Source organism: Aureobasidium subglaciale, assembly GCF_000721755.1.
Source record: "Aureobasidium subglaciale EXF-2481 unplaced genomic scaffold scaffold_41, whole genome shotgun sequence".
NCBI lineage: Eukaryota > Fungi > Ascomycota > Dothideomycetes > Dothideales > Saccotheciaceae > Aureobasidium > Aureobasidium subglaciale.
Genome location: NW_013566954.1, coordinates 83,622 through 110,826, shown reverse-complemented (window position 1 = coordinate 110,826; position 27,205 = coordinate 83,622). Strand labels below are relative to the sequence as shown.

Here is a 27,205-nt window from a genome sequence, read left to right as displayed (position 1 = left end):
CTTCGATGCCCTATTGAGGGGTGAAATGCCCTTACAATTTGTCGGTTTGTGTGCTCCGATGTGTTGTTGCCTGCCGGTGCCGATCTTAGCTCTACGTTTGAACTTGCTGTAGCTCACTCGAATACATTGTGCTAGAGACACAAGATGGGAATGGATCTTGCTGCAGTTCATGTGAAGACTTTGGAAAATTATCACAGAAAAGATTGATTCATATAACGACATCTTTCCGTAAGCGTCGGTCTGGAAACTTAGCAGAAGAAGTACTGGGATTAATCTTGTGATACAATTATAAGTATTTCAAATTGCAGAAGCAATTGGAATAGCTCGTTATCAATGAGTCTGCACTTTACTAGGGAGACCGCACCTACAGTGCGATCCCTCCCTAAGCTGGCTCCTCCGTATATTCCATAGCTGACTGACTTCAGAAGACTATAGCGCCTCCGTCAACTACGATATCTGTCCCATTGATGTACGAGCTTGTTGTCGATGAGAGCATCACGATTGCCCCTGTCAACTCATCGGGCGTGCCCATCCGGCCAGTAGGATTCCTGGCAGCCCACACGTCCCTCGCCTCAGCGATCCCAGGTCCTTCATTCAAGATTGTGTCCATATAACCAGGACTGACCGAATTTGTTCTGATACCGTAACGTGCCCACTCCGCAGCGAGACAGTTCTTCAGTGTGATCAGAGCAGCCTTGCTGACATTGTATGCTGCTTGTGGTTGCGGGTAATTGACTCTGTGCGCAGAGATCGAGGCAGTGAAGACGATGGATCCCCCAGTGCCCTGCCTTGCCATCTTGCGAGCGACGGCTTGAGCACACAAAAATGATCCGGTAGTGTTGACATCCATAATTCGACGCCATTGAGCAGCGGACATGTCCATGGCGTTCACGCAGCCAACGATACCACTGAAGCAGAGAAGATGATTGATCGATCCAAGAGTCTCCGTCGCCAAGTCGACTGCATCTTGTACAGCTACATCATCTGTGACATCTACCTGGTAGCAGGCAATGGTGCGCGATGGAAACCGCTGTCTAAGCTTCGTCAGATGGGGCTCGCTTTGTGCTGCGTTGACGTCGAAGATTGCAAGGCCTGAAAGACCATGTTCCAGCAGAGCGGTGCAGGCTGCGAGACCGAGAGTGCCTGTGCCACCTGTGACTACCGCGTTGCCGTCTACCCTGAACCTTCCCAGAGCGCAGTCCGTATCATTCGTGCCAAAATCGAAGGTGGGAGGCGCAGTCAAAGACTTTGCATCACCTTGGCTGAGTACCATGTGAGGAATCGACCGCTTGCTTAGTTCATCTCTGGCCGCGATTGCTGAGGGCTGCAGTGCTGGAATAGGTATCGTCATGTTGTGCTTTCGCTTTTGGACTCAATCAGATCGCGTGAAAGTGTTTACTTTCCATCGTCGATGCAGAGTTGAGTGATTATATGCCACACCGAGTAAGTGCATCGTCGTTAACAAACCGACATACCGAGTTGTTTGGAAGAAGTCGGAGTACTGTGACCGAAGGCGGCGACCGGGCGCGTCTCGATCAGAACAGTCTGCCAAGGAAGACCCCTCATTGCCCCTCTTTCTTCCATCGCAACCTGCTCCCCGATCTTGTCCAGCTCCCATCAACCGATCTTCATGCCAGATGCCGGCGAGTCGAACAGCTCGGAAGCCAGCGACCGAGAGAGCATGCTTGGAGTGTCAGAAGAGAAAGACCAAATGTGTCGCTGCGCCGGAAGGTGACGCCTGCGCGTATTGTTCGAAGGCCGGCAAAACATGCGTTTTCGAAGGGCCGCACGAACGGACATCTTTGACGCGGCGTAATCTCGATGTGGCTGAAGCGCGATGCAGAGAACTAGAGGTTCTGCTGGAGCGACTTCAAGCCGACTCCAACGCCGGAGCAGAGCAGAGCAGATCATCGCAAAGATCAGAAGCCCATCCCGAACAGCGTCGTCAACACAACCCCGAAGACCCTCCATCTGGCCCATACGAATGGAACGAGGGTCTCGACGCTGGTGCGAACGATCCTTCTCCAGACGGCGAGTACACCCGCGATGGTATGGCTTCTTTGACCCGGCAAGGCAATGGATCTGGTTATCTTGGTAAGTCTGATCTGCGCATAATTGCATCGTTAGTTGTTAATTCGTTTCCAGGGAAAAGCTCAGGCTTCGAGATTCTGCAATCAGTATCGTCGCTCTTGCCATCTCAAGTCGCCGACCGAGTTGAGGGCCTCGACTCTGCAGTGTCGCCATCTATCGCCAATCCACAGCTTTTTGCTACGATGCAAACTCATTCACTGACGACGTCCTCGATACAAGATCAGCTCATCACAGCATTCTTTCTTGGCTACAATGCTTACTATCCAATCCTGCATGAGGGGACTTTTCGCAAGCAATATGCATCACGTAAACAGATGTCACCTCGCTCTACATGGCACATCACGTACTACATGGTGCTTGCTATCGGCGAGTGGGTCTCTGGTTACACCAGTGAGGAGAATTCAATCTACTACGAAGCTGCCCGTTCGCGCATCCGACCCGAAGTCTTGGAGTCTGGTTCCTTGAACAATGTTCAAGCATTCCTACTTCTTGGCAACTACCTTCAAAAGCGTGATCGACCGAATACAGGTTACAACTACATCGGAATCGCGTTGAGGATGGCGCTCGGTCTCGCGCTGCACCTCGAGCTCCCCCCGAGTGCTGGCGTCAAGCCTTTTGATACACATCGTCGCCGTGTGCTTTTCTGGATCCTGTGTTGCTTCGACTGCTGGTTTAACATAACGACTGGCAGACCGACTCTCATCCCCGACAATTTTGTTGACATTCGCGTTCCCTTTAACGTGGACGAGTCTGCACACGATACTACTTCCACAACGCTTTCGGAAGTGTCGTACCCAACGACCTCATCGACAGTCATCGCTTTGGCAAGGCTCACCAAGATTGCCAACCGTGTTTTTACTCAGTTCATGTGCGTCAATCCTTGCGCGGATATCGACCATCAGACCAGCGTCATGGAGCATATGATTCACAACTGGCACACATCGCTTCCGGCCTACTTCTTCGATGCCAACGTGCCCTCTTGGTTCTTAGGTCCGAGACAGATTGTACTGTGGAAAGAGTCGAATCTGTTGATCTTACTCCTTCTGTCAAGTCAACGACATCATAAAGACGAGCACGAGAAGCTGTCTCTGGGCACGAGATGCCAGTCGGTCTCGGCAAATGTCATATCGGGCATAGCCACATTCTGCCAGTCCTATTCCCAGATCCTTCATTGCGGATTAAGTTGGTATGCGGTCTACTTTACCTTACAAGCTACCCTTTCTTACAGCGCCCAATACATATTCAAGGCTCGCTTATCTGTTCAGTCTCAGGACGAATTCCAGGACCACGAAGCCATCATCGGCCAAGCGTGTCAGTGCCTCCAAGGCTTGCTTGTCACAAGCAGCGCCGCCGCCAGATCCCTACAGATCGTACTTCGACTACGCGAGATGTTGAGACAAGCCGCGGGTGGGAGAGCTCCTGGTACTGGTGGTGAGCTTGCGACAAGACATGACCAGCAAACAAACTACTCCGGCATTATTGAGAACACGGATCATCGCCACGAGCTTTCGATTCAGATGGCGCAAGGTTTCCAAGACGGCATCTTCCAACCAAGTCCATCTAACGCAGGATCATACCAACCATTTGACAATCATGGGATAGCGGAGCTTGTGCTCAATGAATGGAGCCTCGCCGCGGATCCTTCATTGCAGGCGCTTTTTGACAATATGAATGACTTTGGTCATCCTTTCCAGATCACAGAATGAACACATCAGATACACAGACCTAAATGAGACTCCACCCAGAATGTTCACGTCCTGTGCAGCTTCCAAAGCTTGGATGGTACTAGTTCAAGAATATCACGACTGCGGCAGAGGGATTCTGATGATGATCATAGCTTCCTTGAGCTTAGAGTATGAATCGAAGATACACATAGGCAACCAGGAATGCTTTCCATCGCTTTCTATCAATCTAAACCAGGACATATCCACCGTCGATGATTGTGTCGCTTCCTGTCTGGTACGAGGACGCATCGCTGGCCAGGTACAAGAACAATCCCTTGATCTCCTTGACGTTACCCATACGTCCCAAGGGTGTCATACGGTATGCCTCGTTGATGCAGAGCGGCGAGGCGCCCATCTTTGTGTCGAAGAAACCAGGAGACACGATGTTGACTCTTGCAAAGTCGCGCCATTCTCTTGCCAAACTCTTTCCAAGGTGGTTCACGGCGGCCTTCGTTGTGTTGTAAACCTAAGACATGAATGAGAAGTTGCGAAATCCAATAAGTGTTTCAGAACTTACAGGCTGGTCAACTGGCACGTTTGCAATGTGAGCAGAGATGCTCGATGTGATGATGAGGTTGCCAAATCCTTGACTCTTGAAAACAGCTCCAGCGTACTTTGCGCAAAAAACGACACCATCCACTGCGAGAAAAGTCAGCAAAGAGATCCCAATATCCAGGGGGAGCATATCTTACCATTGACCGACATCTGTTTTCTGTACTCCTCGATGGTCTGCTCTGTGATTGCCTTCGAGATCGCCATACCGGCATTTGCAACGAAAACATCAAGCTTTCCGAAGTCTTTGACAACTGCATCGACTCCAGACTTGACAGCTTCGTGATCAGAGACCTCGACTTGGTATGCCTTGGCACGAATGCCGTGTTTCTTTGCGATTTGCTCGCCCTTGGAGATGGCGGCATCGTTTGTGTTGTACCAAAGAGCAAGATCTCCTCCAGCTTCTGCGATAGCCTCTGCGACTGCCCAACCAATTCCATCAGATGCGCCAGTGATGGCGACGACTTTGCCCTTCATGCTGAACTGTTCGAGAACATTCTCGGGTGTGTTTGGTACGGGCTTCGGCTGGCGAACCACAGCGGCGTCTTCAATGGTCATGGACATGATTGCGGTGTTGTGTAAGTTATCCAGATGTCGGTGACAGGACGATTCAGTGGAAGAATAATTGACCTCGGTGGGGCAGTCCATTGTTTATATTGATTCATGAATACCCCGCGACGCGAGCTTGACCCGTCGGAAGCTATGGGCCCTTGGATCGGAGTCCTGCAGCTCGAAGGAAGTATGCGCACACGCGATCTTGGACACTTTGGAGCTGGCAGTGTTCCGAAAGTGGATCATGGTGATGTCCGACCACAGAAACTCGATTGGGTGGTGGCTCGAGTTCGGAGCACTGTGGTCCGACGTGTGAATCATGTTCCGAAAGCAAGCTTCGAACCCCTTTGGGACTGGCCGCCTCCGCCAGGCGGTCGGTCACAAGATGAAGAACAGACTAAAGCCATCTGCTTATGTTCTTTGACTTAAATAGCACCACTCGCCAAGCACTCAGCTCACGACTTTTGGATCAATCTACCCAATTATGGATTACACATATGGTCTTATGGCCTTGCGAGCTCACAATGTACATGCCACTGAGCGACGAATGAACCCCTCAAAGCGCGTAGTCATTGCTTTTGCTGGTCCACCAGGGAGTGGGAAGTCGACTGCTGCAGAAGCAGTTGTCGATCGTCTAAACAAGAATCACGATAAAATCTGGGCTCAAGTGCTCCCAATGGATGGTTTCCACTACCCTCGCCACACTCTCGACATGATGCCTAATAAGGACGAGGCTTATGCACGAAGAGGCGCTGACTGGACTTTTGATGCGCCAAAACTTTTGGACTTTCTCCAGAACCTACGGCAGTCTAGTACAAACTCGTCAGCTATCATTTGGGCCCCTGGATTCGATCATGCATCTAAGGACCCTACAGAAGAAGCCATTGAGATTGGACCACACATCTCTCTTGTCATACTGGAAGGTAGCTGGCTTTTGCTTGATGAAGAGCCCTGGATCGAGATTTCAGCGATGGTGGACGACACCTGGTTCATCGATGTCGACCCAGTACTAGCACGAATGAGAATTGCGCAAAGGCATGTTCGTGCTGGTATTGAGCAAGACTTGATACAAGCCTTCGTCAGGGCTGATGGGAACGATATGGTCAATGGGGAGAAGATTCGAACGCGGATGGTCAAGCCAAAGTTCAAAGTTCACAGTATCGAGGCTTGTCATTCATCAGCACCATGGACGGTGGCCACGAACCCCAGTCCGTCACATCAAGACTTCCATGATCTGGGCTTGACGTCCAACTATCAATACCGTTCCTCGGCTGAACCCTTGACACCAGAAGTTCCTGTTTGAGATGCCCGCAGGCAAAAGCAAATGTATCGGGGTCTCTTGTATCGAGATATCTGGATGTGCCATCGGCGGCACTGTTGATAGGAGACAAAGGGTCTGTGTACTCCAGCTAGGATCATATTGCAGTGGTGTCACTCGAGTGCGATGATCTTGGCGCTTGACTCTTGCATCCTTCGGCAGTTTATGACGTCAGCAAAGTCAAGGATATTCTCTGTCCCGGATTGCCAAACGTGTCTTGTCGTCCTGTCTTGTACGAAGCTTGTCTCATTCACAGCAGGATGTGCGACATTAAGCTTTCCCTCCCTGGTCGTATTAGCCTCAACTAACTTTAATTCTTCAAGCAAGCAAACAGTAACGTAACTGGCTTCTGTCAGCGCCAACTGCTGGCCAAGGCATATGCTCGGTCCAGCATTGAAAGGTATGTACGAACAACCAGGTCTCAAGCCCTTCTCGCTCTCCATATCCAGCCACCGCTCCGGTCGGAACTCATCTGCGTCCTTGCCGAGAACATCCACATCTCGCTGCGTGGCATATAACGAGTAAATGACTGCTTGACCTTTCGCCACAAATACCGGCTGAAGACCGTCTGGCCCTCCGCCTCTGGGGAGCGTTGTTGGTATCATAGCTTCGCGAGTGACCGGGTGTATGCGCAGAGACTCCTTGAAAACTGCAGACAGGTACGGCAGGCTCTTCAAGTCTTCATAAGTCGGTCGTCGTTGTTCCAGTTGCAGCTGTGTAAATAATCCCTCTCGAAGCCGAGCAATGATATCTGGTCGATGAGAGAGTGCGTGCCATGTGTTGGTCAGCAAGCTTACGGTTGTATCACGGCCTGCGATCATGATATTCAACAGCCTGTACGGATCCTGACGACGTCGGTAGTTTGCTGGGAGAGCTCATGCAAGGAAGTGTGGCGTTGCCCCGACTTTTCTTGGTCATGCACGTTTTCCAAAGTCCTATCGACATAACGGTCGATGAAGTCGTAGAGATATTTGCTCTCATGTCGAAACTTCGTATACCCTGACGGCAACCCGAGGCGGCCAGTTCTGGAGAGCTTTCCAACATACCTAAGACCCCCGGTGAACGCTTCACAGAAGCCATGATCGGGACCTCTCTCAAGTGACTCTGTTGCCTCGCTGTAAAGACACCCCGTCGCAAAGTCGGTGGTCATGCGGAAGAACAAGTCTCCAATATCTATGGAGTCTTGGTGCTGTCTCATGCGGATAGCTTTGATCAAGTTCATGGCGAAGGTCTTTGTTTGCATCTTCTTGAAGCAGGAAGCGTTTGCCTCTAGCAGTTTACCAGGTTGGCTAATTTTGACGACTTTCAAGATTGTGGACAGACCCAGCATGCTTGTAGATTGAACAGGGATCTGGCCACAGTGTTGGCTTCGGGCATAGTGGCGACTCTGTATGGCGGTTACGATGAGATTGAGAAGGTGGTAGAAGATGATAAGACCTCCAACAACAATGAGGAGTTGTGCTGGCGAGAGCACTGTCTGAGTATGATGATGCCTACGAAGGTAAAATAGTAGATGAAGGTCCAACACAATCGGACAACCAAGGCACTGATTATCTCTGATTGTCTGTGGCATCAGCTACGCTGAACACTTGAACACAACTGCGGACGTCATATCCTGATCTTGGATCATGATCTGCCATGTGGAGACGGCAGATCAGGGACAAAGTCAAACTTGTGGAGCCGCACCTTGACCGAGATCTTTGCTTTGTTTCAACCAGATCTTGCGTCAACCACATAGAGCATGATTTCCTGTGGCGCTACATCACAACACAAGGACATCGATTCAGCGGCTCGATACTTATCTCGTGGAAGTTTTGTTACTCGTTTTCGACGATATCCTTCTCGTCATCGAGCATGGAAGAACGCTGATAAGTAGAAGGCTGGAGCTCTTTGCCCATCGTCGCCAGATCGATACACCTCTTGATACCCTGCGTAGGGTCTGAAGCTGTATCGCCATCGGCCGAGGTGCACGGAAGGAAGCATCTCCAGTCATGCGCCGTACATTTCCATTTCAAGATGAATGTAGCTATGGTTGTGTCCAGTCAACTTGACCAATCTTTACAAGCTAATGTCAAGTTCATCGGATTTTTGGAAATCGACAAGGCTTTGATTACGGATCTCTGCATCAGAGCTCTCACGATCACCGCAACGATGGTTGAGTGTCAATCGTGAAGTTAGGGGTCGGTGCTCATGCTTCTTTGGAGCCGCGCTAATGAGTTTGGTCCCTTGTACAGCACACGATTGAACTCTTGATAAGCACAGGAATTGCTGCGTCTGATGATAGATATCTGGTGGTGATTGTCTTTGAGATGTCAGATCGCCGGTCATCATGCGTTGCCGAACTTGTTAGCTGATTGAACTTCGGCATCTCACCATTTCTCGTGTGCTAGCGAGATTCACACTTGGAGGAGGCTACTCTTTCCATTTCTGGTAAATGCATCACGACCGTGCTGGAATGCCGACTCCACAATTTCCGCAAGGTCTAGGGAAAAGTATACACGGTCCGTACGAGGGAGCAGTGTACGTCAAGTCCCCACCTACACATTGTAGGCAAGAGGCACATCTCTACCTTGCACTCTCCCCCAGAGGACTAGGATGATTCTTTTTGAACAGCGTCCTCAAGTTTCCCGCCGCGAGGGAGGAAGGGTGGGGCCCTAGTGAAGGGCCCCGAGTAAGGGCAAGCGACTGGAAAGATACATTTGCTCCTATATGGTCCAGTGTAGGAGTTGGTGTATACTGTTCCCAGTGTACGCTCTTCCCTAGACATCGCGCACAATTTCAAACTCGACAATCCGAGTCAGCATGTTGGGAGCATTCATCAATTCTTGACGTTCGCATGTGAACTTTCTTCGCGGCGCGCACGGTGTGCATGGGCGGGATATTCTCACTCGCAGCCGTGCCGAGCAGAATATCGCAGGCACTTATTAGGACTTGACATCACGTACGGAGTCTTGGAGGCGCGGATAGATTGCTGCAACAGAAAAGCAGGAGTGACGGTGCGCGTCGAACGCAAGGTCGGAAACTTGAGAAGACTGTGTGTCTCGACGCTCACATGGTCCACATGGGTCAAGGTAATGATGGAGAGGTTGAAGCCTTGGGATGCTTCATTGATTGATAGATTCCAACGCCCTATTGCCTTTGCGTTAATTCGTGACGCATAATCGATGATAATTCCACAGAAACAGCATAGCGGCCGTGTCATAAAGACAAAGACAACATCTTCTTTACCACGTGCGTACGTTTGGTCCAACAAGGTCTGTCACCATCTAGCTAGTGCCGCGAAGCTTTCCAACCACGAACTTGACGCCTTGGTTTTGCACATTTGCATCGGACTTGTAAGACAGATGCGCAGCAGTGATGCCGAAGCCATGAGCAGTGTCACAGACACCATCTCCCTGCCCAAAAAGTCAGCACATGTCTCTGCTGAATTGCCCTCCTCTGCCAAACTTACATAAGCACAAACATCCAGAGTCTTGCTGACCCAGTTGGTAGGAATGCTACCAACGAAGACAGTCAAGCCGTTGACGTCTCTAGTGGTAGATCCACCCTTTGAGTCGACATTGCAAGCCAGACCAGCCTTGTGGTGAGGGTTACCGATGAGGAAGACACCCTTGACAGCATTAAACGCAGCACCAGTGAGCTTTGGCATAGCATCAACAGTAGCGGCAGCACCTTGCGAATAGCCCTCAAGAATGTAGCATCTGTTTGGGTTGGCTTTCAAGCCAGCGTTGATCTGGTTGACGATCTATGTTTGTCAGTATAGCACGTTGCAAATGTGTGTCAGGAAGCTCACGTCGGTGGTACCCGAAGCAGAGTTCTGATCAATACTGGCGGGATAGACGGTGTTGTACTGTGCTTTGTTAGCTGGCACCCGGCAGAATGCATAGATCCGACACGAACCTCGCTACCGCCTGCGACTTGGGCAATGATAGCAGCATCCATGGTTTTGAAACTGTTGGACGGGCCCTGAGGCTCTCCAGTTCCGCGAGTCTCGATGAGTGCTGTAAGGTTTGTTAGAGCCTGGGATGGGCAGCGACCATTTACAGACTTACTGTATGCTGTACAGACTGCACGCTTCTCCAAGACTTCGACATTCTCGATCGGGCCAGCAAGAGCTTCAGTAGCAAGAAGCGCAAGGCAGGCAGCCTTGGTCCAGGAGATGATAGAAGACATGTTCGAAAATGCGAAGGCTAAAGTCAAGCAGTATGAAAGACTTACAATCAATGAAAGCGGATTGCTCCAGATGTCGGACCAGGGAAGGTGCCATTTATACGTCCCTTCGGACTCCTGAATGTGGTCTGTGAGGCCTTTGTAGTCTCGAAATTAACAAGAAACACGATCAAACTGATCATGCTGCGATCGAAGCGAGAAACTGTATGCACAGCAATGCAGGCCGTTAGAAGTTCGTTGAATGTTCGGCGATGGTTTCGTACGTATGACCTTCGCTTCGAGATCTCAGTCTCGGTGCTCGGCAAAACTATTGGACCTTTGTGGTTGTTCAACTGCAAGTTTACCGACCCCCAAGCACGCGAAGGCGCTGAAACGTCTGCCCCGCACTCCCGGCCGATCCTCTGCTGTGATATTAATCTAATCCTGAGGCTTATATTTTACACCTCGGCATGATTGCATACCAGCATGGAAGCGGTCAGGACAGATACGATATGTAGGAGACTTGGCTTCGATGCAAGCCCTAGTCACGCGCAGTGTTTTCGCTACGTTGCACCAGCAGCCGGTGGTCTTGACCTCGGCAGCAAGACGTGTTGCGCATTTGCTGAAGCAAAATCGAGCCGCTTTGAGAACTGTGGGGATGGCGGGGAAGACAACTATACCAAAAGCGGTAGGTGTGCAAGTAGGCGAAGAACTCTCGGCCCCATGGTCTGGCAGAACAAGAGAGAACGTTTGACAGCATGGCCCACCAAATCTTCGACTAGCCACATCCATCTGCAAGCGAGATTTCAGGCCATCTTCGACTCTTCGAGTAGTCGACATTGCGACGCTCGTTGGTCGAGTCAATTCATTCTCCCTTCGTCTCCAGGCAAGTCGTGCTTCAATATCGGCTGTGGGCGACGCTGATGTTGTAAAAGAGATGACACCGCTACTTCGTGGCTCCTCTTGCACGTGTCTGTCTTCCCCACACGTGATTTCTCACAGTCTGATCTGGGGCAATCAGAGCCGTCAGTTGTGGATTGTTGAAGGCCGTGGAGGCCTCAGGTCTTGTTGACACCACGTCCAAGTTGGAACCACGAACCATGTATCGGGGACTTCCGCTATGTTTGCATTGTGGTAACCAGACAAAGCACTCAAGACCAGGGAAATGCAGCCTAGATACGATTCTTCATTAGCAGATATTATTCATGTCGAGGGTATCTCAGAGAGGCCTCTTGCCCGATGTCTCGACATGCGTGCCTGCCTGACTTCGCGTCTTCACAGTCAGTCAGATCGATCTATGCAAGCTCTTGAAGCAAACACACGGATGTTCGAAGATGAATCATTGTTTCTTCCTTGTTTGCTTCATGTCGTTTGCCATAGTCGTGCTAGAGTCATCCATGACAGACTACTATAAGGCAATCTGGGAGCAAGTCGGCCTTGCCAGGAATTCATCTACGCTGTTGAATATAAAGCAGGCCGGTATTCAGTAGGTCATGTGGGTCTCTTTAGACCTGTAGTTAAGGACCTGACGGACCCTGAGCAAACAGGATGCGTTCAGAGCTTGCCTCGGCGACCAGATTGGGCGTGTCATCGCAAAAGACCAGCTTTCTCAGTCACTTCTTGTCTTTCCGGTCTCCTGCAAAAAGGTCCACCTCCGCGCAAAGCATCTTCTACTCCCGGCGTCGCGAACTTCCTCCCGAACCGCTTCATCTCATCATCAAAGAAAAGCCCTAAAACAAACATCATACCACTTCATCAGCAAATATGCACAGCTCAGACAACCCCAAGCCGATGACTGACATGTTGCGCGAGGAACTGGTGGTCGAGCTGGCAATTGCGAACGGACAGCTCGCCGCTGAACGAGACGCTCATGCTGTCACTCAGGGACAGTTCGCTGCCGAACGCACCGCTCATCTCGACAACCAGGAACGACTTAGCGCTGAACGCAATGCTCATATCGCCACCAGAGAGCAGTTGATCGTCGAGCGCATCCGTCACGAGACCACACAGACTCGGCTACACCGCGAGCAAGCCACCCAAGAAGTCACACGCGAACTGCACCGCGGCGAGGAGAACGACCACAGTTTCACACAGGAACAGCTGATTAACGAGCAAGTCACTCATGGCGAGACTCGTGGCGAACTCCGCGGTAAGCCAATGCATCCTGACGTCGCCCAAGGACAGCTGGTCAACGAGTGAATTGCACATGGCGCAGCGCGAGAACGACTCGTCAACGAGCAGGACGCTCATGACGCCACCCGAAACCAGCTGGTCGATGAGCGAGTGGCGCGTAACATAGCGCAAGAGCAAGTCCTGAATGAGCAAACTGCCCATGGTATCACACAGGAACAGCTCGCCGAGCTTCGTCAACAGTTTGCTGTCCGCGGAACCATGCTCACCAACTTTCGTCACAGCCTCGCAAACTCGCATACCGCCCGTGACGACGCTCGGATGAACCTCGAGACCCACCGTCTTGCCCAGGTTCAGGCCGAGAACAATTTTGCAGAAGAGGTGCGCCAGTTCCACGAATACAGGACGGCGGCCGAGTTCCACAACAGAGTCGCCAAGAGTGATCATGCAGCCACAAAGAACAGACTTGCAGAGGTCGAGCAAATCGCCGCTCAACTCGCGCTTCCCAGCCCATCCCGTCACCTTCGTATCTTCCGTCGTCTCTCACCCTTCCGTCTGCGTCATCGTTCTGCAGTAGATGTCCAAGCCTCCACCAATGATATTGATGAAGGGCCATTGTGAATTGCTGCTGAAAAAGTGCGCCCAGATCCTCAACACCGCCGAAGCCAGATGCAGGGGGCTACGCAAGTCCAAAACCCCAGGAGGGTCATTGTCAAAGTCTACGACTGCGTAAGCCTCTTCGACGATACACTTTACCCAATAGAGGATTCTTTCTTCGCTGTCTGTTTGACTGTCAGTATGTCCCGTCTGCCCTGGTTTGAAAAGGATGCTTACCATTGAGCGGCTGTAGTGGCGCGGTACGAGACAGATTACTGAGCCATTTGCTGAGCAATATGGCGCAATCGAGGCTGGCCAAAGAATGCCTAACGCTCCAGAAGAAGGCCTGGCTTTTTGCAACACGGTCGACTCCAAGTCTGACAGGGATACCGAGCATATGGGTGGAATAAAGAAGTGCTGCGATGACACCCTCGCTACGTTCAATTTCCGGACATTTCGCTAGAGCTCGTGCGATACGCTGCGGGTCTCGGGTTTGGAGTTGTCGATAGGGACCAAGATTCAGATAAATACGGGCGTATGCCAAGGCAAGAAGCGAACTCGAGGTGAAGGGTATGGGACCGTTCTCGTTGTTGGGGTCAAGAGAAGATTCGGGAGCTTGCTGCCAACCTGATGTCCAGCACCGTAGCCCTCGCCTGAGTAGTCAGCACAATCACTTTCTAACGCATGAGATCGTTGGACTCACTCGAGCTTCTCCACTTCTTCTGATGGCAAAGCTGCCATATCACTCATCACAGGTAGACTCAGATCTCTGACAATGTGAATTCTCTGTATCATACCATGCAGTAAGACATAATTGCCGAGCGGTGTCGGTATCGGGTCAAGTCTGGCGGGTTCATGCTTGTGGTCCAGCAGGAAAGATAGGGCTTCCTTGAAGTACAACTGTGGCTTAGCAACGGCCTTTCTCGCAACAATCCATGACGTCGAATTAGGCGCACTCCATTCCACTGTCGAGCAAGGCAAGCGAAGTCCAACCTCATTGCTCCTGATGGGAGGATACACGTCATACGCGATGCTGTGTGTATGCAAGAACGAGAACGAGACCAGCTTTGTGCGTCGAGAAGACTCTTCAACGATCCAGGAGCGCCATTCATGATTTTGCGACGCGACTGTGTCGTGAGTAGGTATGATCTGTGACGCGGAAGACGTCATATCTTGTAGGCCCTCGCTCCTGAGGAACTGGGTGAGTGTCTCTCGCAGCGCAAATGACTGGCGCACCATTGCTGGTTCGGGATCCCATGTCGCGTATCCCATCAGCGTGAGCAGTGCTCTGATGATCTCGATGGACGAAGTGCTTTCGCTTCTGCGAAAACCATGTTCATGGGCCGATACCGGCATGTCCACATAAGCCCCATCTGGTCCAGCTGGTCCAGCGATCTTGTGCATGACAAGTGCTTTGCCTGCGAAGAACAGTTGCTTTGCGATTCGTTTTTCAAAGCAGTATTGCGCACCAATGGCAGCTATCCCAAAAATGACCTCGACCGGGTGTTCTTCCATCTGCCATGTCGGCACATGAATAAACGGCATGTGGAGATGGAAGCCGCCGAAAAACGACTTGATATATCTGGTCAGAGAATGACGTGAAGGCAGTCTGAATGTTGGGTCCAGAATATGCAACAACAGTCCAATCGCATGTTCGAACCTGAGGCGCTGCTCTTCAGACACATCGAATCGTCGAGCTTCAGGATCTACACCACGAGGATCTGCTTTGCGTGAGAAACGACACGATTGAAGATCTGAGAGCATAGCACTTACTTGATATGTTACAGACGCTATTGCTTGTGTTGTTCTTGGAAGGTGCAGACGGTAACCATGAGCTGAAGGGTGAGCCGGCACGCGTTCGCAGGTCTCCGTTGGCGGGTGTGTGACCGTTGGCTGCCCCATTTGTCCCGCCAACGTGTAAGTCCTCTTCCCTTGCGATGCTCGAGAATATTGGACTCCATTCCACGCATAAGCCAACACCATCGAGAAAGCTAGCAAAGTCGCGAAAGTGCATGTCGACATCGACACCTGAAGGGGTCATTGAAGGCAATGCGTTGTTCAACTCAGAGATCCCGCCACCACCTGGAACAAGTGCTGGTGCGAAGACCTCGTCATGTGTGTTGACACGGGTCGGCCGCAGACTCTCGCCGGTCGCGATGGGCTGCTGGGACGTGGAGTCTGTTCCTACAGTAGAAGGGTCAAACCATGAATCAACCCGGGTGTCGAGCTCCGCCGTGATGGTTTGCGTCGACTCGTCAACTTCGCCGGGGTCCTCTTGCACAGCCTCATTCAAATCAACGACGGTCACAGTGTCTGCCTGCGACTGGTCGGCTGCCTTGTGGTGGTTTACTCTCTGATGCCGTGTGAGCAAGTCACGACGTCCGAATGAAGCACCACACGTGCAAGAGAAAGGCTTTTCCTTGGTATCTAAATGGCAAGGCTATGAGCAGAGCGGCTTATGCGAGCATGGTCGAGAGAGACTTACGGGTCCGCACATGTCGCGACAGATGCTCCGTCCTCTTGAATGTCCTCTGACAGTGTGGGCACTGACGTACAGCACCGGTCTTACCAGTCACGTCCACTCTCCGCCGCTTGTTTGTGGAGGCTGGGGTCTCTGGAAGGTCTGACATTTGCTATCGTTGCTCGTATTTGGAGTCTGGTGGAGACGATGGGCAGCGAAAGAGGGGCGCGCTTCTCGTTGGGGCAGGCCGAAAGCTCGGCTTTGTTCGGCAACGAGGAAGCTTCCCCGCTTCTTACTCCGGAGCTCGCGGCTACCCCAAAATCGCTTGCTTACAGTAGCACCCTGTCGCATCAATCACCGCTTGAATTTCCCAGTCACGAGTACACTGTGCACAGTATTGTCGACCAGAACTATTGGAACGGAATAGACCTTGATCACTGGGTTTCTCGTAGTCGTGTAGCAAGCTTACGATCACTCGTGGGAGAAAGTCTGGTCCCCTTGAAGTGTTTATTATACGCGACGCTTGGTGGATATTCCTCCAACTGTTTTCCAACCGTGCCCTCACGGCGAGCCACCTGCCTGCGGAATTACGTTTGGAAGAGAATCTCAGTCTTTACAATCCAGCGACATGTGATGCCCCGATTCCGTGTAGCCACATCTTTCATAAAATCCGACATTTCTGTCGCCGCAGTCCAAAATCAACTTCTTGACTCCAAGATTCTTTGCCGTCCCTTCTAAGGCTTTAAGAAGCAATAAACCTAGTCCTTTTCTCTGATGAGTCGCCAAAACGCTGACGTCCTCGACATGCGCGACGGTAGTCAGGTTCTGTATGCTAAGCCATCATCAGCCCGCGGAACTTTACGTAGATGTTTCATCTTACTCACAATTTGCGGTCGACAATCATGGTCGCGGTCGCTACTATCTTATCGCCATCATCAATGACGATACAGTAGTTCCAGCCTCTTCCCACAGTTGCCAACCAGTCGAAGCGTTCCTCGAATGATTTCTGGTCTACTTCACCGATCCAAGTCAAGTCGCTCAGACATGTCAAGAAGCCACGCGCATAATCTGATCGTTGCAAAGGTCGAACTTTGGCAGAGATTGAGTCGGGAATGAGGGAACTCTCAAAGAGATATTTTGACTTGCGGTCTGTCATACTTTCTCTCTTCCAGAATGACGGACTAGAATCATGTGGCAAACAAATTTGAGACTTAGTGAAGCACAAGAAGACAGAGTCGCGCGAAGACAGAGTCACATCTTCGACTCCACACGACGGCGGCTGGATCGGAGCTCTCTCCACTGGCGTCATGGCCGCTTTTGCGTCCGGACCGTTTGCACATCACAATCATGTATTCTCGTAAGTGAAGGACTGACAAGACCGAACAAGGATGATCTGATGTTCCATTTTAATTTGCGTGGTTATGTGTACCTTTGTCGCGATACTAGATCTGCCATATCACAGCTTCGACTTTGACTTGACATCCTCCTCTCTGCCAGCAAGATTGGGATGCGCCGCCTTCACGGGTCTCGTCACAGCATAGAAAGCCAAACCAGTAGACTTGGTCGAGAACTGCACTTTGCTGTTGACGTAGAAGAAAGCGAAATCTCCAGGTACCAGATGATGCGTCACTCCAGTGGCCTCGTCCAAGACATCGATCTGTCCACTTATGACGTATTTTGTTTCCTCGCAGGAATAGTGTAGGGGATACGCCTTGCCCTTCTCGATCTTGTAGAAGCCCGATGTCAGATATGAAGGCGAGTCGGTAGTGTTTGTGCGGATGCTTCGGAGAGTCAATCATCCTTACGAGGCAAGTTCAGAACCAGAACGAGGGAGACTTACGAGTGGAAGTCGGCGACAGTGGCATTCTCCCCTGCTGGAAAAGGGATAAACTCATGGCTTGCGCCCTTGATGATTGTAAGAGGGACAAGATCTGATGACACTGTGAACAAACAATTAGTTGTTGTTCGAGTTCGCAAGCTCCAACAAATTGTCCGGCTTCCAGAGAGTACCTACTGATTGCTAGTGTTGTTTGAGAAGCAAAGTATATCAGAGCAAAAAGACGAGCAGGATGAAATCTTCTTCAAATACCTACAACAATCAGAACATGTCGGACTCTACTACCGCAATTCGGTGTCGCAATATTCTGGGGAAGGACTGTCCCGATACGGCAATTGCTTCCATTATCGCGTAAACACTCTCGAGCAGGAGCACTTGTTCAAAACGATCTTGGGATGACTTGCGTATATCGAATCCTTATAGAAGTCTTCCGGGTCCAGGAAGTCAGAAATGGCGAAGAGGGATGTTCGACCTTGGTGTCGCGTCCATCGCCGATGCCGGCAATGCGCTCCGATAGTCGGCACAAATTCTGTCGCGTGCGCGGAAATGCAGAGAAACGCCTTTATCATCGGGACATCCGAAAGTCCAACACGCATTCTTCCCAGTATAAGTGTCTCCATGCGCCTCGTATGACCTGCGGCGAACGCCTAATCATATTGCTCAAGCGACTAGGGTACCGGCAACCACGCCTCGAAAACCGTTGACGAAAAGAGACGATGGGCGCTCGACTTCAAAACTGCCTGCCACATCGCGTTGCAACGACTCGATGTTTACGAGAGCAAGGCTCAAACAATCATGGGATCTTTCAAAGGCTGTGACATGGCGATCATGCTTGATTCCTGAAACCTTTAATTGACAAGATGCAGTGAACTGGTCGAAACTACGCTCTTGTGGCGACACTTTCAAGGCGCGAAAGTCCTTATCTATACTTCCAACGCGTCTACGTATAAGACCCCTGCTATCTATGGCTTGGTGTCCGCGCTTGTGCTATCACCATATCGCGACCAATCATCTTGCGCAATTCTTCGCCGACCCAGACAAGTCTCGAAGAAACAATGATAGCAGCATGTACTGTGGCGCGCGTAAGCTTCTCAGCTTCATGCAAAATATTCGAATCTGGCCCTTTCTCCTCCTGTTTCTTTTGCGACAGGGCAAATCCTCCGTGATAAGCTAAGTCTTGGGAGAGACTATTCTTTCACCATCGCATTATATATAGACGGCCTTGCAACACACGTTTCTCCGTCTACCGTTCGTCGCCGCTTGTCAACAATACATCGACACATAGTGCTCCCTCCACTATGCTCTACAACGACATCAAGGGCGATGCCTCTGGCGAAGTCTCTCATAGTGTGGAGCCCATCCAGATGGGTGAATCTTCTGTCCACAAGCGCCGCTTCCCCGCCTTCAAACTAGCTGTCGACCAAGAGCCCAGCAGTTTCGCAACCAACCCAAACGCATCCAATGCTGATTTCGATCCCATCCCGCCATCCAACCGTACCTGGACCTGGAAGGCCTACGTCGCATACTGGATGGCTGATGCTTGGGCTGTGTCTAACTGGGAAGTCGCATCTTCGATGATTGCTGGCGGCCTCAGTTGGAGGATGGCCATCGGTGCTTGCGTTCTCGGAAACTTCATCATGGGTGCTGTTATTACCATGAACGGCAGGATTGGAGCACATCTCCATGTCCCCTTCCCCATCATTGCGCGCGTATCTTTCGGCTACTACTTCAGCTACTTCGTCGTTGTGTCCCGCTGCGCCCTTGCCATCATCTGGCTCGGGGTACAGACTGTTACCGGAGGCCAATGCATGGAAGTCCTGCTCACTGCCATCTGGCCGAGCTACGCGAACATCCCCAACAGCATCTCCGCTGGTCAGGGTATTGATACCAAGGGCATGGTTTCCTTCTTCCTCTACTTCCTGCTGCAATTGCCCTTCTTGTGTATCCCTTACACCAAAGTCCAGTACTTCTTTGGATTCAAGTCAATCATTGCACCTATTATCTTCCTTGCCGTCTTTGGACACACTCTCCACAAGGCAGGCGGCACTATTAGTAACAGCACAGTCATCACTCAAGGACCCACCGTGAAAGGATCAGTTCTGGCCTGGGCTTTCTTCTCCAACCTCAACTCGGTCTTGGGCAACTACTCTACTCTTGGTCTCAACATTGCCGACTTTGCAAGATATGCCAACAACAAGAGCGCACAGAATTGTCAAGCTTTCGTCATCCCCTTCATCTTCACCATCGTTGGTCTTCTCGGTATCTTTACCGCTGCTGCTTCAACTGTCGCATATCCTGATGAAGTTGCCGCTGAGGGAACTCCTCTTTGGAATCCGGTCACCATCGTCGGCCTTTGGAGTGCCTCTGGCTCTCATGCTGGACGTGCTGCTTCAGCCTTTGGAGCGATCGGCTTAATCATTGTCACTCTTGGTATCAACATCTCGGCCAACTCAATCAGTGCAGCCAACGATCTTGTGTCCTTTTTCCCCAAGTACATCAACATCCGTCGTGGTCAGATCTTGGCCGCGATCATCGGTGCTTGGGCATGTGTGCCGGTATGTTTCTCACAGCAACACTCTTCCCGGACCTCCTCACTGACTGTATGTGTAGTGGAAAATCCTTGCTTCTGCTCAGAAGTTTTTGGCTTTCCTGAGTGGCTACACCATCTTCCTCGGCCCCATGACCGCTATCATCATGGTGGAGTGAGTGGCTTCTTTTGTTACATCTCGATCCATCGCTAATTTTATGGTAGCTACTACATCACTCGCCGTGGCAATGTATCAGTACCAGACATGTACAATTTCGACGGCATCTATCGCTATTCCCCGAAGTTCGCAACCAACTGGCGCTCGGTCGTCGCACTTTTTGTTGGATTTGCACCTCCACTTCCTGGCTTTGCAGACAGCATCGATCAGGGCCAGCTCGGCATATCGCTCGCTGGTCAGCATATGTATGTTTCCCTTATGACTCCCAGACTTTATCGGTACTGACATCTCCATAGCTTCGCCATCGGATACCCTTACTCCTTTGCCGCTGCGGGTCTCTGTTATTGGGCGCTGATGCGATTCATCCCAGAGCAAGGAAGTAGGATGGACCATCAAGTCACGGGTGAAGAGATCTTGATCGCCAACGACGAGAGAAAAGGCAAGACCTGGCACAGAAACGAGAAGAAGGGATTCTCGGTCAAGAGCTGGGTCTCGAAGCGCAGCGACAGTGATTCGAGTGTAGCTTGAGCTGGCACCTACACTTGCTTAGATGTTAACAGATAGACATAACTACACGTTTCATGTATTCATTCACATTGCTGTCTGGGGAATCTGAATCATTCGGAAGTTCGCTGCGATCGGGCGAAATACCCTTGCGACGCTCGTCTGCTTGCAAAACACCGTGCTTAATATGCAGCTTGTTGAAAACACTTCTCCGGTGACTACCTGCAAATGGAAGCTTATCTCGAAGGGATTATTATGAACGTCCGGGGCATCTATATACACCGTCGGCCCGCAAGTTGCCCCGATCCCAAGCAACGGCCGTTGTAGTTGACGCAGCACAAGTTGCTCCAGCTTGTCATCATCCACCTTGATGAGTCAACAAAAGCGATGATGAAGCAAAACAAAACATCCACTCTTGTCGCAGATGTTGCAGCATTACTCCCAGCTTGCTACAAAATACCCTGGACAGAATCACGATCATCGACACCAATATGGCACCCACAACAATGAAAGCTTTCGCGACGAACCAAAGATCGATGGCAGGCCTTGTTTATAAAGCCGCGACGAAGTTCAGCGTCGCGCACGATGTGTCGGTTCGACAAATGCCAACACCAATACCTACTGCGACCGAAGTTCTTGTCAACGTCAAAGCAGTAGCACAAAATGTTCGTGCCTGGAAAAGGAAATGTAAACGCTTGTTCTGGTGTACACAGCTGACTTTAGCACAGCCTACAGACCACAAACACATTGATCTTCTCGGACAACCCAACAGTATTCTCGGGTGTGATTATGCCGGTACCGTGGAATCCGTTGGTGCTTCAGCGAAGGGGAACTGGAAAGTCGGCGACCGCATCGCAGGAGTCACGCACGGCGGTATCTACAGCAATCGCGGCTCTTACGCCGAATACCTCACCATCGACGGTGACCTGGCCTGGAAGATCCCAGACTCTGTGTCTTTCGCGACAGCGTCTGTGTACGGTGTTTCCGCTGTATCAGCCATGCAGGCGCTAAATCTCGTCCTCGGACTACCATGGCCAGGCGAGAAACCAGTGAATGCTGGGAAGGAGATCTTCATCTACGGAGGCAGTACTTCTGCCAGTCTCTTCGCTATCCAAATTGCCAAGCTGGCTGGTCTGCGTGTCATCACAACTTGCTCGCCCCACTCGAACGATCTCGTCAAGTCATTTGGTGCGGACGAAGTCTACAACTACAAGGAAAAGACCAGTCTGGACAAGATAAAAGTCGCACATCCCAATATCGCCATTGCATTCGATGGTTTCAGCGGAGCAGGAAGCAATGAGTTCTGCTGCAACGTGGTTGTCAAGGGTGGAAAGGTCGTTTCCCTTGATCCTACCGCAAAGAGCAGCGTCAAGAATGTCGAGTTCGAGACTATGATCATGTACACGGTGTTTGGTCGTGCTTTCCAGTTGGTCCCACCGATTGGACCAAAATTCCCCACCAAACCTGATGACCGGGCTGGGTTGGCGAAGTTCTACGAGATGCTTCCGAAGCTGGTAGAGGACGGGAAACTGAAGGCACCTCCAATCAAACACAGAGGTACCGGGTTTGATAAGATCGAAGAGGGTCTTGCACTGTTGAAGAGCGGCAAGGTATCTGGGCAGAAGCTAGTGTTGGAGTTGTGTTAGAAGGAGCTGTCGGCGTCTTTTCATTGCACTTCTAGACTTTCGCTACTCTTTTATTCGCTCAAATTAGATACCCATTGTTCCGAGTGCTGATAAGGGGACATAAGGTACTCACGTAACTCCGCTATACCGATGACATGTTGATGACCCCGCAGGTGGGGTAATAATGATCATTTCTTATCTACCGATAAGCCGACCCGTGTATCTACAGCTACTTCTCCGGCTCTCCTTCGACTTCGCGACATACTCATTCCTCTCTGAGCAGTAACACTCGTGATAGCAGACATGCCTGAAGACTGGAAAAAAATTGCTGCGGCGAAACAGCAGCGCATCACCAACTCCATCCCGGAAGAATGGCGGATTGACACTTCATCTCTCAACGACAACGTCATGGACATCCCCGCAACTTGCGGACTTCTAACCAAATCGGAACTGGGCATCACCAACTCCTCTGCTACGGACCTGGTCGCTCAACTGGCAAACGGCAGCCTCAGATCTGTGGATGTCACGACTGCTTTCTGCAAGCGAGCAGCAATCTCGCATCAGGTCACAAATTGCGCTCTAGAATTCTTCCCCGAGATGGCACTTGAGCAAGCCAAGGAACTGGACGCCTACTACGAGAAGAATGGAAAGACTGTCGGACCTTTGCATGGTCTGCCAATTTCACTCAAAGACCAGTTGCGCGTCAAGGGCCTCGAAACGACCATGGGCTACGTAGCGTGGATCGACAAGTACGACTCCGAGGACTCTGTACTTACTGCCATGCTCAGGAAAGCTGGTGCGGTTTTCTACATCAAAACCTCTGTCCCACAAAGTCTCATGGTTTGCGAGACTGTCAACAACATTAGCGGTCGTAGTGTCAATCCTCGCAACAAGCATTGGTCTCCTGGTGGATCCTCGGGTGGTGAAGGTGCGAACGTTGGCATCAGAGGCGGTATAATTGGTGTCGGCACTGACATTGGAGGCTCTATTCGTGTTCCTTCCGCATTCAATTTCTTGTACGGATTGCGACCAAGTCATGGTCGACTTCCATATGGCAAGATGGCAAACAGTATGGAAGGCCAAGAGACTGTTCACAGTGTCGTAGGACCCATCGCGCACTCTGTACCTGACCTACGATTGTTCGTCAAGTCAGTCCTGGACCAAGAACCTTGGAAGCATGATTCGAAAACCATCCCAATGCCATGGCGACAGTCCGAGCACGATGCTGCGGTCAAGAGAATCTCAAGCGAAAAGCTAACTCTTGGCTTCTTCAACAACGATGGTGTCGTGATGCCTCACCCTCCTATCCTTCGTGGCATGGAGCAAGTCGTCTCGACTCTACGAGATTGCGGACACACCCTTGTCGACTGGAAGCCTTACAAGCATGACTTCGCTGTCGACCTGATACAAGGTATCTATGCGTCCGACGCCGGTAAAGACATTCATGCTGTCCTCTCTGCATCAGGCGAGCCAGCCATCCCAAACATCAATGATCTAGTCGACCCTTCACGCTCTGGAGTCGACATCACCACGCTTTGGGACGTACAGTCGCAGAAGTGGAACTTCCAAATGGAGTACATTGAGAAGTGGAACGAGATGGATGAACAGCTAGGCAAAGAGATGGATGCCTTCATCATGCCCATTACGCCCACTGCTGCTATTCGACACAACCAATTCAGATATTACGGATACGCCAGTGCGATCAACTTGCTTGACTTCACGAGTGTCGTCGTACCTGTCACATTTGCCGACAAGGATAAGGACAAGAAGGTCGAAGGCTTCACGCCGATGAATGACATGGACAAGCAGGTGCAGGAAGAATGTAAGTTGAGCTGAGACACAACGATGAGTACCAAAGCTGACAAGGCACAGATAATGCCGAAGCCTACCATGGTGCACCAGTTGCGGTACAGATTGTTGGAAGAAGACTGACCGAAGAAAAGACCATGGCCATCGCTGAGGAGATCGGAAGACTCTTAGGTAATGCGATTACACCATGAAGTGAGCGAATGGTCATGATGAGCATAGGTAGTACTATATGAGCAGAAGCACATTGGTTATCGAACACAAGGATGACGATAATTTGCGTGATGTATCTAAAATTTCTACTTCAGTGCTTCTCAATTGCTTGACTCAGACTAAACGTCGTCTCACCCAAGCTAAAGCTGCGTCATTAGCAAGTCTCGAGAGTTTAGCTTTAGGGTTAACCTCCAGGCCCAGGAAGTTTTACAGCAAAGCACGTCTTTGACCGTCGCAAAATTCGTCAGAGACTTATGGTGTTTGCCCTGATTGATGACCTAACTAATGGTCAATCTTTATGAACGGTCTTGGTAGGCACGAACGACGACAGACCTCTCTTCTGCTACCACTTGTAGTCCTTCATTCCTCATCGATCCAAGTTGGGCCACTCAGGACGTCCTTCTCTAATGTTGGCTCCGTGGTCACAGATGACACCTTTAACAGAAAAAGAAGTGTTTAGCGAGCTAGCTGACCCAACGTCACAGCACACCCTGATACCTTACGAAGGTCATCACCCTTACATAAAGAGACTCGATGGGCAACGATAACACAATCACACGGTAAATTGCACGACGATTCGATGAACAAGAAGGATTGATTCGTATTGAGTGTTTAGCAAATCCTAATCGGAAACCAGACTTTTATTTATCTGGACTGTAAATATCTAACAGATCAAACTCCCATGACGATTCGCCGGACGAAGTCGGCCTCGGAATGGCTGTGACAAGAATCAAAACCAGGTTGGCAATTAGCATCTGCTATAGAAGAGATTCGAGGTCAAGATGCATGCAGACTATCTGTCTTTCGACGGTAGTGTCTAATCCCCCAATTCGTCCTCCCTTATGTAAGCATGGAGAACAGTAGAGACTGACCAGACGAGCCAAGACGGCATCGCAAGGGAAGCTTTTACGAGACGAATGTCTCAAAGCCTTTCCTGATCTCCGCGTCTCCCTCAAAGAGCTTGTTGACCAGCAGAGTCGCATCAGCCTGGTCAATTGTGCCCTTGTGTAAGTCCCTCATGATGAGAAGGAAGCTATCGTGTGTCTTAGGGTTTGTCGCGCAATGAGCTTTGACCTTGTCGAGGTAGGCAAATGCATCATTCATATTTGACTCCGTGACCTGATCCAGCGAAGGGGTTTTCCTCGTTTCAGCTGACGAGGTGATGTCGGGGAATGGTCCTGATTGCTGCATGGCAAATTGCTGAAAGTCTTTCGTCAATTCCGCGTCGTCCTCGAAGAGCATGTTGACATGCGCTACGGCGTCTGGCGGGCTGATGGCACCCTTCTTCAAGTCCTTCATGATGTCAAGAAAAGCTTCGTAGATTTCAGGTTGAGTCGCATATCGAGTCTGAATCTTCTCGAGATAAGCCAAAGCTTCGTCCATATTTGAGGCTTGACTGGATTCAGCAGAGGCGCCAATGGAAGGTTTTCCAGTCTGCATAGCTTCCGAGGTGTGGTGAATGGCAATCGTACTTTGTGGAATTAAAGGTCTGTCGCTTGATGATGCAGATGTAATGGCCTGGGTCCGAGTAACGGCGGTCTTCGCTTTGGAGTCTAAAAGGTCGGAGTCTGGTTGTCTGATCGTTGAGATAGCCACAGACTTGAGGACCTCAAAAGAGATGATTGTGTCACGTCCAAGCGTACTCCAAGTGAGGCAGCCACGTCACGGAACTTCGATCAGCTCGATTTAAGGTTCGCGTCTGCAGGAGCAACTCATCCGTACTGGACCGAAAGTTAGCTTGGGTCCCAAGAAATGCGGTCCATCGTGTCTTGAGCCAATGAGCGTTGAGACTGTGCTCTAGAGTCTGTATGCTGTATACGACGATATATCGGGCGTACGTCTTGTGTAAAACGCGTCGATAGCACAGTTGAGGTCAGAGGATTGAACTGCGTACTCAACGAAATTTAATGCATTACCACGCCAAACATGCTTGCCGGAAGTTGCTTTTGCGGAAGGATCAAGATCAAGTACACCGCCGGGTCCATCAATGCCGGGAGTCTTTTTGTGCAAGATATCGTGCATGGCTTTGTGTCATTGTCTTGATTGTCGCAGATTGAGCGGCTCGCCCTATACCCTCAACTACGCCCTTGCTATTATGGAATTAAGGTCACTGGCACTCCGAAAGAGATAACCAAGACTGCAGAAAGCAACAACACCGTAGCCAACTACTTTTGCCCAGACTGCGGTGAGTCGGGCATCACTTGTATAGTGACCGGTGACCGATCTGACATCTGACAGGTACACCTCTGTATGGAGGAAGCCTATCACCAGATGAAAAGCTGGATGCCATTGTGTTGAGAGCTGGCACATTTGAAGATCAAGAGATTATGCACGACCAACTGCCAATTATCGAAATCTACACATCTCGGCGTCTCAGATGGATCGAGCCTTTGCCCTACTGTCAACAGTTCGAAGCAATGCTGCCTTCGGGTGTCTCTTTCTCGCTGACAGATCCCGTCGAGCCCGATCCCTTGCAGCAGCATGAGGGTATAATTGTTGACCGTCCTGGAATTCTGGTCTTCAAAGTTCCTGCTATGCTGCATGCTTTCGCAAAGGACTGCACATCGGGAAACGGCACATTCAGCAGTGTTGATTTGTTAGCTGCAGGAGAAGTTGAGCCCGTCACGAAGAGTCCTTCGGTACAGGCGTTGCGCGTGGAGATCCTTGGATCTGTCATGCCTGGCGACCTCGATGCTACGGAATCGAACGGAGGAGTGGATAGTCCTACCATACATCCCATCATACAGTGCTGGCGTAAAGCATTCCGCTCGCTGCCAGACCACCGTCCAATTGAACATATGTAGTTCGATTTGTCATGCAAGGCACCGTACGAGCCACGACATATCGTTCGGTTTCTCCAGGAAGTTAGTACCGTGATGTATATGGAGGCGCAGAGGAACATGGATCGTGAGATGACGTTCGAGATCCTTGGTTGCAAGGA

At 50.7% G+C, this 27,205-nt stretch overlaps 14 protein-coding genes across 14 annotated transcripts; 6 read left to right on the top strand and 8 right to left on the bottom strand.

The window, feature by feature from the left end:
* Nucleotides 1–235: 235 nt before the first annotated feature.
* On the bottom strand, nucleotides 236–1,482 carry AUEXF2481DRAFT_45067 (uncharacterized protein). The gene has a single exon (XM_013483514.1). The coding sequence runs from the start codon at nucleotides 1,349–1,351 to the stop codon at nucleotides 422–424; it is 930 nt and encodes a 309-aa protein (XP_013338968.1). The 5' UTR covers nucleotides 1,352–1,482; the 3' UTR covers nucleotides 236–421.
* A 155-nt stretch (nucleotides 1,483–1,637) lies between these two features.
* AUEXF2481DRAFT_71282 (uncharacterized protein) lies at nucleotides 1,638–3,797 on the top strand (the record flags this gene model as incomplete). The annotated part of the gene is made up of 2 exons (XM_013483532.1): nucleotides 1,638–2,094; nucleotides 2,146–3,797. The coding sequence occupies 2 exons, from the start codon at nucleotides 1,638–1,640 to the stop codon at nucleotides 3,795–3,797; spliced, it is 2,109 nt and encodes a 702-aa protein (XP_013338986.1).
* A 205-nt stretch (nucleotides 3,798–4,002) lies between these two features.
* On the bottom strand, nucleotides 4,003–4,931 carry AUEXF2481DRAFT_33938 (uncharacterized protein; the record flags this gene model as incomplete). Its single annotated transcript, XM_013483501.1, has 3 exons — nucleotides 4,003–4,281; nucleotides 4,333–4,454; nucleotides 4,508–4,931. 3 exons carry the CDS (start codon nucleotides 4,929–4,931, stop codon nucleotides 4,003–4,005), a joined length of 825 nt encoding a protein of 274 aa, XP_013338955.1.
* Nucleotides 4,932–5,209: 278 nt separating this feature from the next.
* Nucleotides 5,210–6,642, top strand: AUEXF2481DRAFT_568471 (uncharacterized protein). Its single transcript, XM_013483550.1, has one exon. It carries the CDS (start codon nucleotides 5,404–5,406, stop codon nucleotides 6,220–6,222), a length of 819 nt encoding a protein of 272 aa, XP_013339004.1. The 5' UTR covers nucleotides 5,210–5,403; the 3' UTR covers nucleotides 6,223–6,642.
* On the bottom strand, nucleotides 6,546–7,070 carry AUEXF2481DRAFT_53784 (uncharacterized protein; the record flags this gene model as incomplete). Its single annotated transcript, XM_013483524.1, has 1 exon — nucleotides 6,546–7,070. A coding segment is annotated over one exon (525 nt), but the record flags the coding sequence as incomplete, so codon positions are not given.
* Nucleotides 7,071–9,503: 2,433 nt separating this feature from the next.
* Nucleotides 9,504–10,410, bottom strand: AUEXF2481DRAFT_71250 (carbohydrate esterase family 5 protein; the record flags this gene model as incomplete). Its single annotated transcript, XM_013483525.1, has 5 exons — nucleotides 9,504–9,632; nucleotides 9,689–9,982; nucleotides 10,031–10,087; nucleotides 10,138–10,238; nucleotides 10,290–10,410. The coding sequence occupies 5 exons, from the start codon at nucleotides 10,408–10,410 to the stop codon at nucleotides 9,504–9,506; spliced, it is 702 nt and encodes a 233-aa protein (XP_013338979.1).
* Nucleotides 10,411–13,059: 2,649 nt separating this feature from the next.
* On the bottom strand, nucleotides 13,060–15,743 carry AUEXF2481DRAFT_48715 (uncharacterized protein; the record flags this gene model as incomplete). Its single annotated transcript, XM_013483522.1, has 5 exons — nucleotides 13,060–13,298; nucleotides 13,351–13,766; nucleotides 13,817–14,834; nucleotides 14,887–15,540; nucleotides 15,599–15,743. 5 exons carry the CDS (start codon nucleotides 15,741–15,743, stop codon nucleotides 13,060–13,062), a joined length of 2,472 nt encoding a protein of 823 aa, XP_013338976.1.
* A 214-nt stretch (nucleotides 15,744–15,957) lies between these two features.
* AUEXF2481DRAFT_45061 (uncharacterized protein) lies at nucleotides 15,958–16,794 on the bottom strand. The gene is made up of 2 exons (XM_013483513.1): nucleotides 16,459–16,794; nucleotides 15,958–16,406 (listed from the first exon to the last, which is right to left on the bottom strand). The coding sequence occupies exons 1-2, from the start codon at nucleotides 16,728–16,730 to the stop codon at nucleotides 16,181–16,183; spliced, it is 498 nt and encodes a 165-aa protein (XP_013338967.1). The 5' UTR covers nucleotides 16,731–16,794; the 3' UTR covers nucleotides 15,958–16,180.
* A 158-nt stretch (nucleotides 16,795–16,952) lies between these two features.
* On the bottom strand, nucleotides 16,953–17,617 carry AUEXF2481DRAFT_45060 (uncharacterized protein). The gene is made up of 3 exons (XM_013483512.1): nucleotides 17,589–17,617; nucleotides 17,415–17,514; nucleotides 16,953–17,355 (listed from the first exon to the last, which is right to left on the bottom strand). Coding segments are annotated over exons 1-3 (426 nt in total). The 5' UTR covers nucleotides 17,590–17,617; the 3' UTR covers nucleotides 16,953–17,030.
* A 1,158-nt stretch (nucleotides 17,618–18,775) lies between these two features.
* AUEXF2481DRAFT_48714 (uncharacterized protein) lies at nucleotides 18,776–20,644 on the top strand (the record flags this gene model as incomplete). Its single annotated transcript, XM_013483521.1, has 4 exons — nucleotides 18,776–19,966; nucleotides 20,022–20,113; nucleotides 20,164–20,361; nucleotides 20,413–20,644. 4 exons carry the CDS (start codon nucleotides 18,776–18,778, stop codon nucleotides 20,642–20,644), a joined length of 1,713 nt encoding a protein of 570 aa, XP_013338975.1.
* Nucleotides 20,645–21,126: 482 nt separating this feature from the next.
* Nucleotides 21,127–22,266, top strand: AUEXF2481DRAFT_71272 (uncharacterized protein; the record flags this gene model as incomplete). The annotated part of the gene is made up of 2 exons (XM_013483530.1): nucleotides 21,127–21,285; nucleotides 21,349–22,266. 2 exons carry the CDS (start codon nucleotides 21,127–21,129, stop codon nucleotides 22,264–22,266), a joined length of 1,077 nt encoding a protein of 358 aa, XP_013338984.1.
* Nucleotides 22,267–22,493: 227 nt separating this feature from the next.
* AUEXF2481DRAFT_113567 (uncharacterized protein) lies at nucleotides 22,494–24,396 on the top strand. The gene is made up of 2 exons (XM_013483549.1): nucleotides 22,494–24,067; nucleotides 24,118–24,396. Exons 1-2 carry the CDS (start codon nucleotides 22,549–22,551, stop codon nucleotides 24,243–24,245), a joined length of 1,647 nt encoding a protein of 548 aa, XP_013339003.1. The 5' UTR covers nucleotides 22,494–22,548; the 3' UTR covers nucleotides 24,246–24,396.
* A 444-nt stretch (nucleotides 24,397–24,840) lies between these two features.
* AUEXF2481DRAFT_45055 (uncharacterized protein) lies at nucleotides 24,841–26,024 on the bottom strand. Its single transcript, XM_013483511.1, has one exon. It carries the CDS (start codon nucleotides 25,702–25,704, stop codon nucleotides 25,171–25,173), a length of 534 nt encoding a protein of 177 aa, XP_013338965.1. The 5' UTR covers nucleotides 25,705–26,024; the 3' UTR covers nucleotides 24,841–25,170.
* Nucleotides 26,025–26,190: 166 nt separating this feature from the next.
* AUEXF2481DRAFT_33929 (uncharacterized protein) lies at nucleotides 26,191–27,068 on the top strand (the record flags this gene model as incomplete). The annotated part of the gene is made up of 3 exons (XM_013483500.1): nucleotides 26,191–26,280; nucleotides 26,317–26,449; nucleotides 26,503–27,068. 3 exons carry the CDS (start codon nucleotides 26,191–26,193, stop codon nucleotides 27,066–27,068), a joined length of 789 nt encoding a protein of 262 aa, XP_013338954.1.
* Between the last annotated feature and the right edge of the window lie 137 nt (nucleotides 27,069–27,205).

What these genes read in the sequence shown, in the direction of transcription:
- AUEXF2481DRAFT_568471 (XM_013483550.1), top strand. Translation starts at nt 5,404, where the DNA reads ATGGATTACACATATGGTCTTATGGCCTTGCGAGCTCACAATGTACAT.
- AUEXF2481DRAFT_45055 (XM_013483511.1), bottom strand. Translation starts at nt 25,704, where the DNA reads ATGCAGACTGGAAAACCTTCCATTGGCGCCTCTGCTGAATCCAGTCAA.
- AUEXF2481DRAFT_113567 (XM_013483549.1), top strand. Translation starts at nt 22,549, where the DNA reads ATGCCTGAAGACTGGAAAAAAATTGCTGCGGCGAAACAGCAGCGCATC. An exon ending in CAAGCAGGTGCAGGAAGAAT is followed by an intron (nt 24,068 to 24,117) that starts GTAAGTTGAGCT and finishes GACAAGGCACAG; the next exon opens with ATAATGCCGAAGCCTACCAT.
- AUEXF2481DRAFT_45060 (XM_013483512.1), bottom strand. An exon ending in ACTGTCGCCGACTTCCACTC is followed by an intron (nt 17,356 to 17,414) that starts GTAAGTCTCCCT and finishes GACTCTCCGAAG; the next exon opens with CATCCGCACAAACACTACCG.
- AUEXF2481DRAFT_45067 (XM_013483514.1), bottom strand. Translation starts at nt 1,351, where the DNA reads ATGACGATACCTATTCCAGCACTGCAGCCCTCAGCAATCGCGGCCAGA.
- AUEXF2481DRAFT_45061 (XM_013483513.1), bottom strand. Translation starts at nt 16,730, where the DNA reads ATGACAGACCGCAAGTCAAAATATCTCTTTGAGAGTTCCCTCATTCCC. An exon ending in ATGATTGTCGACCGCAAATT is followed by an intron (nt 16,407 to 16,458) that starts GTGAGTAAGATG and finishes ATGATGGCTTAG; the next exon opens with CATACAGAACCTGACTACCG.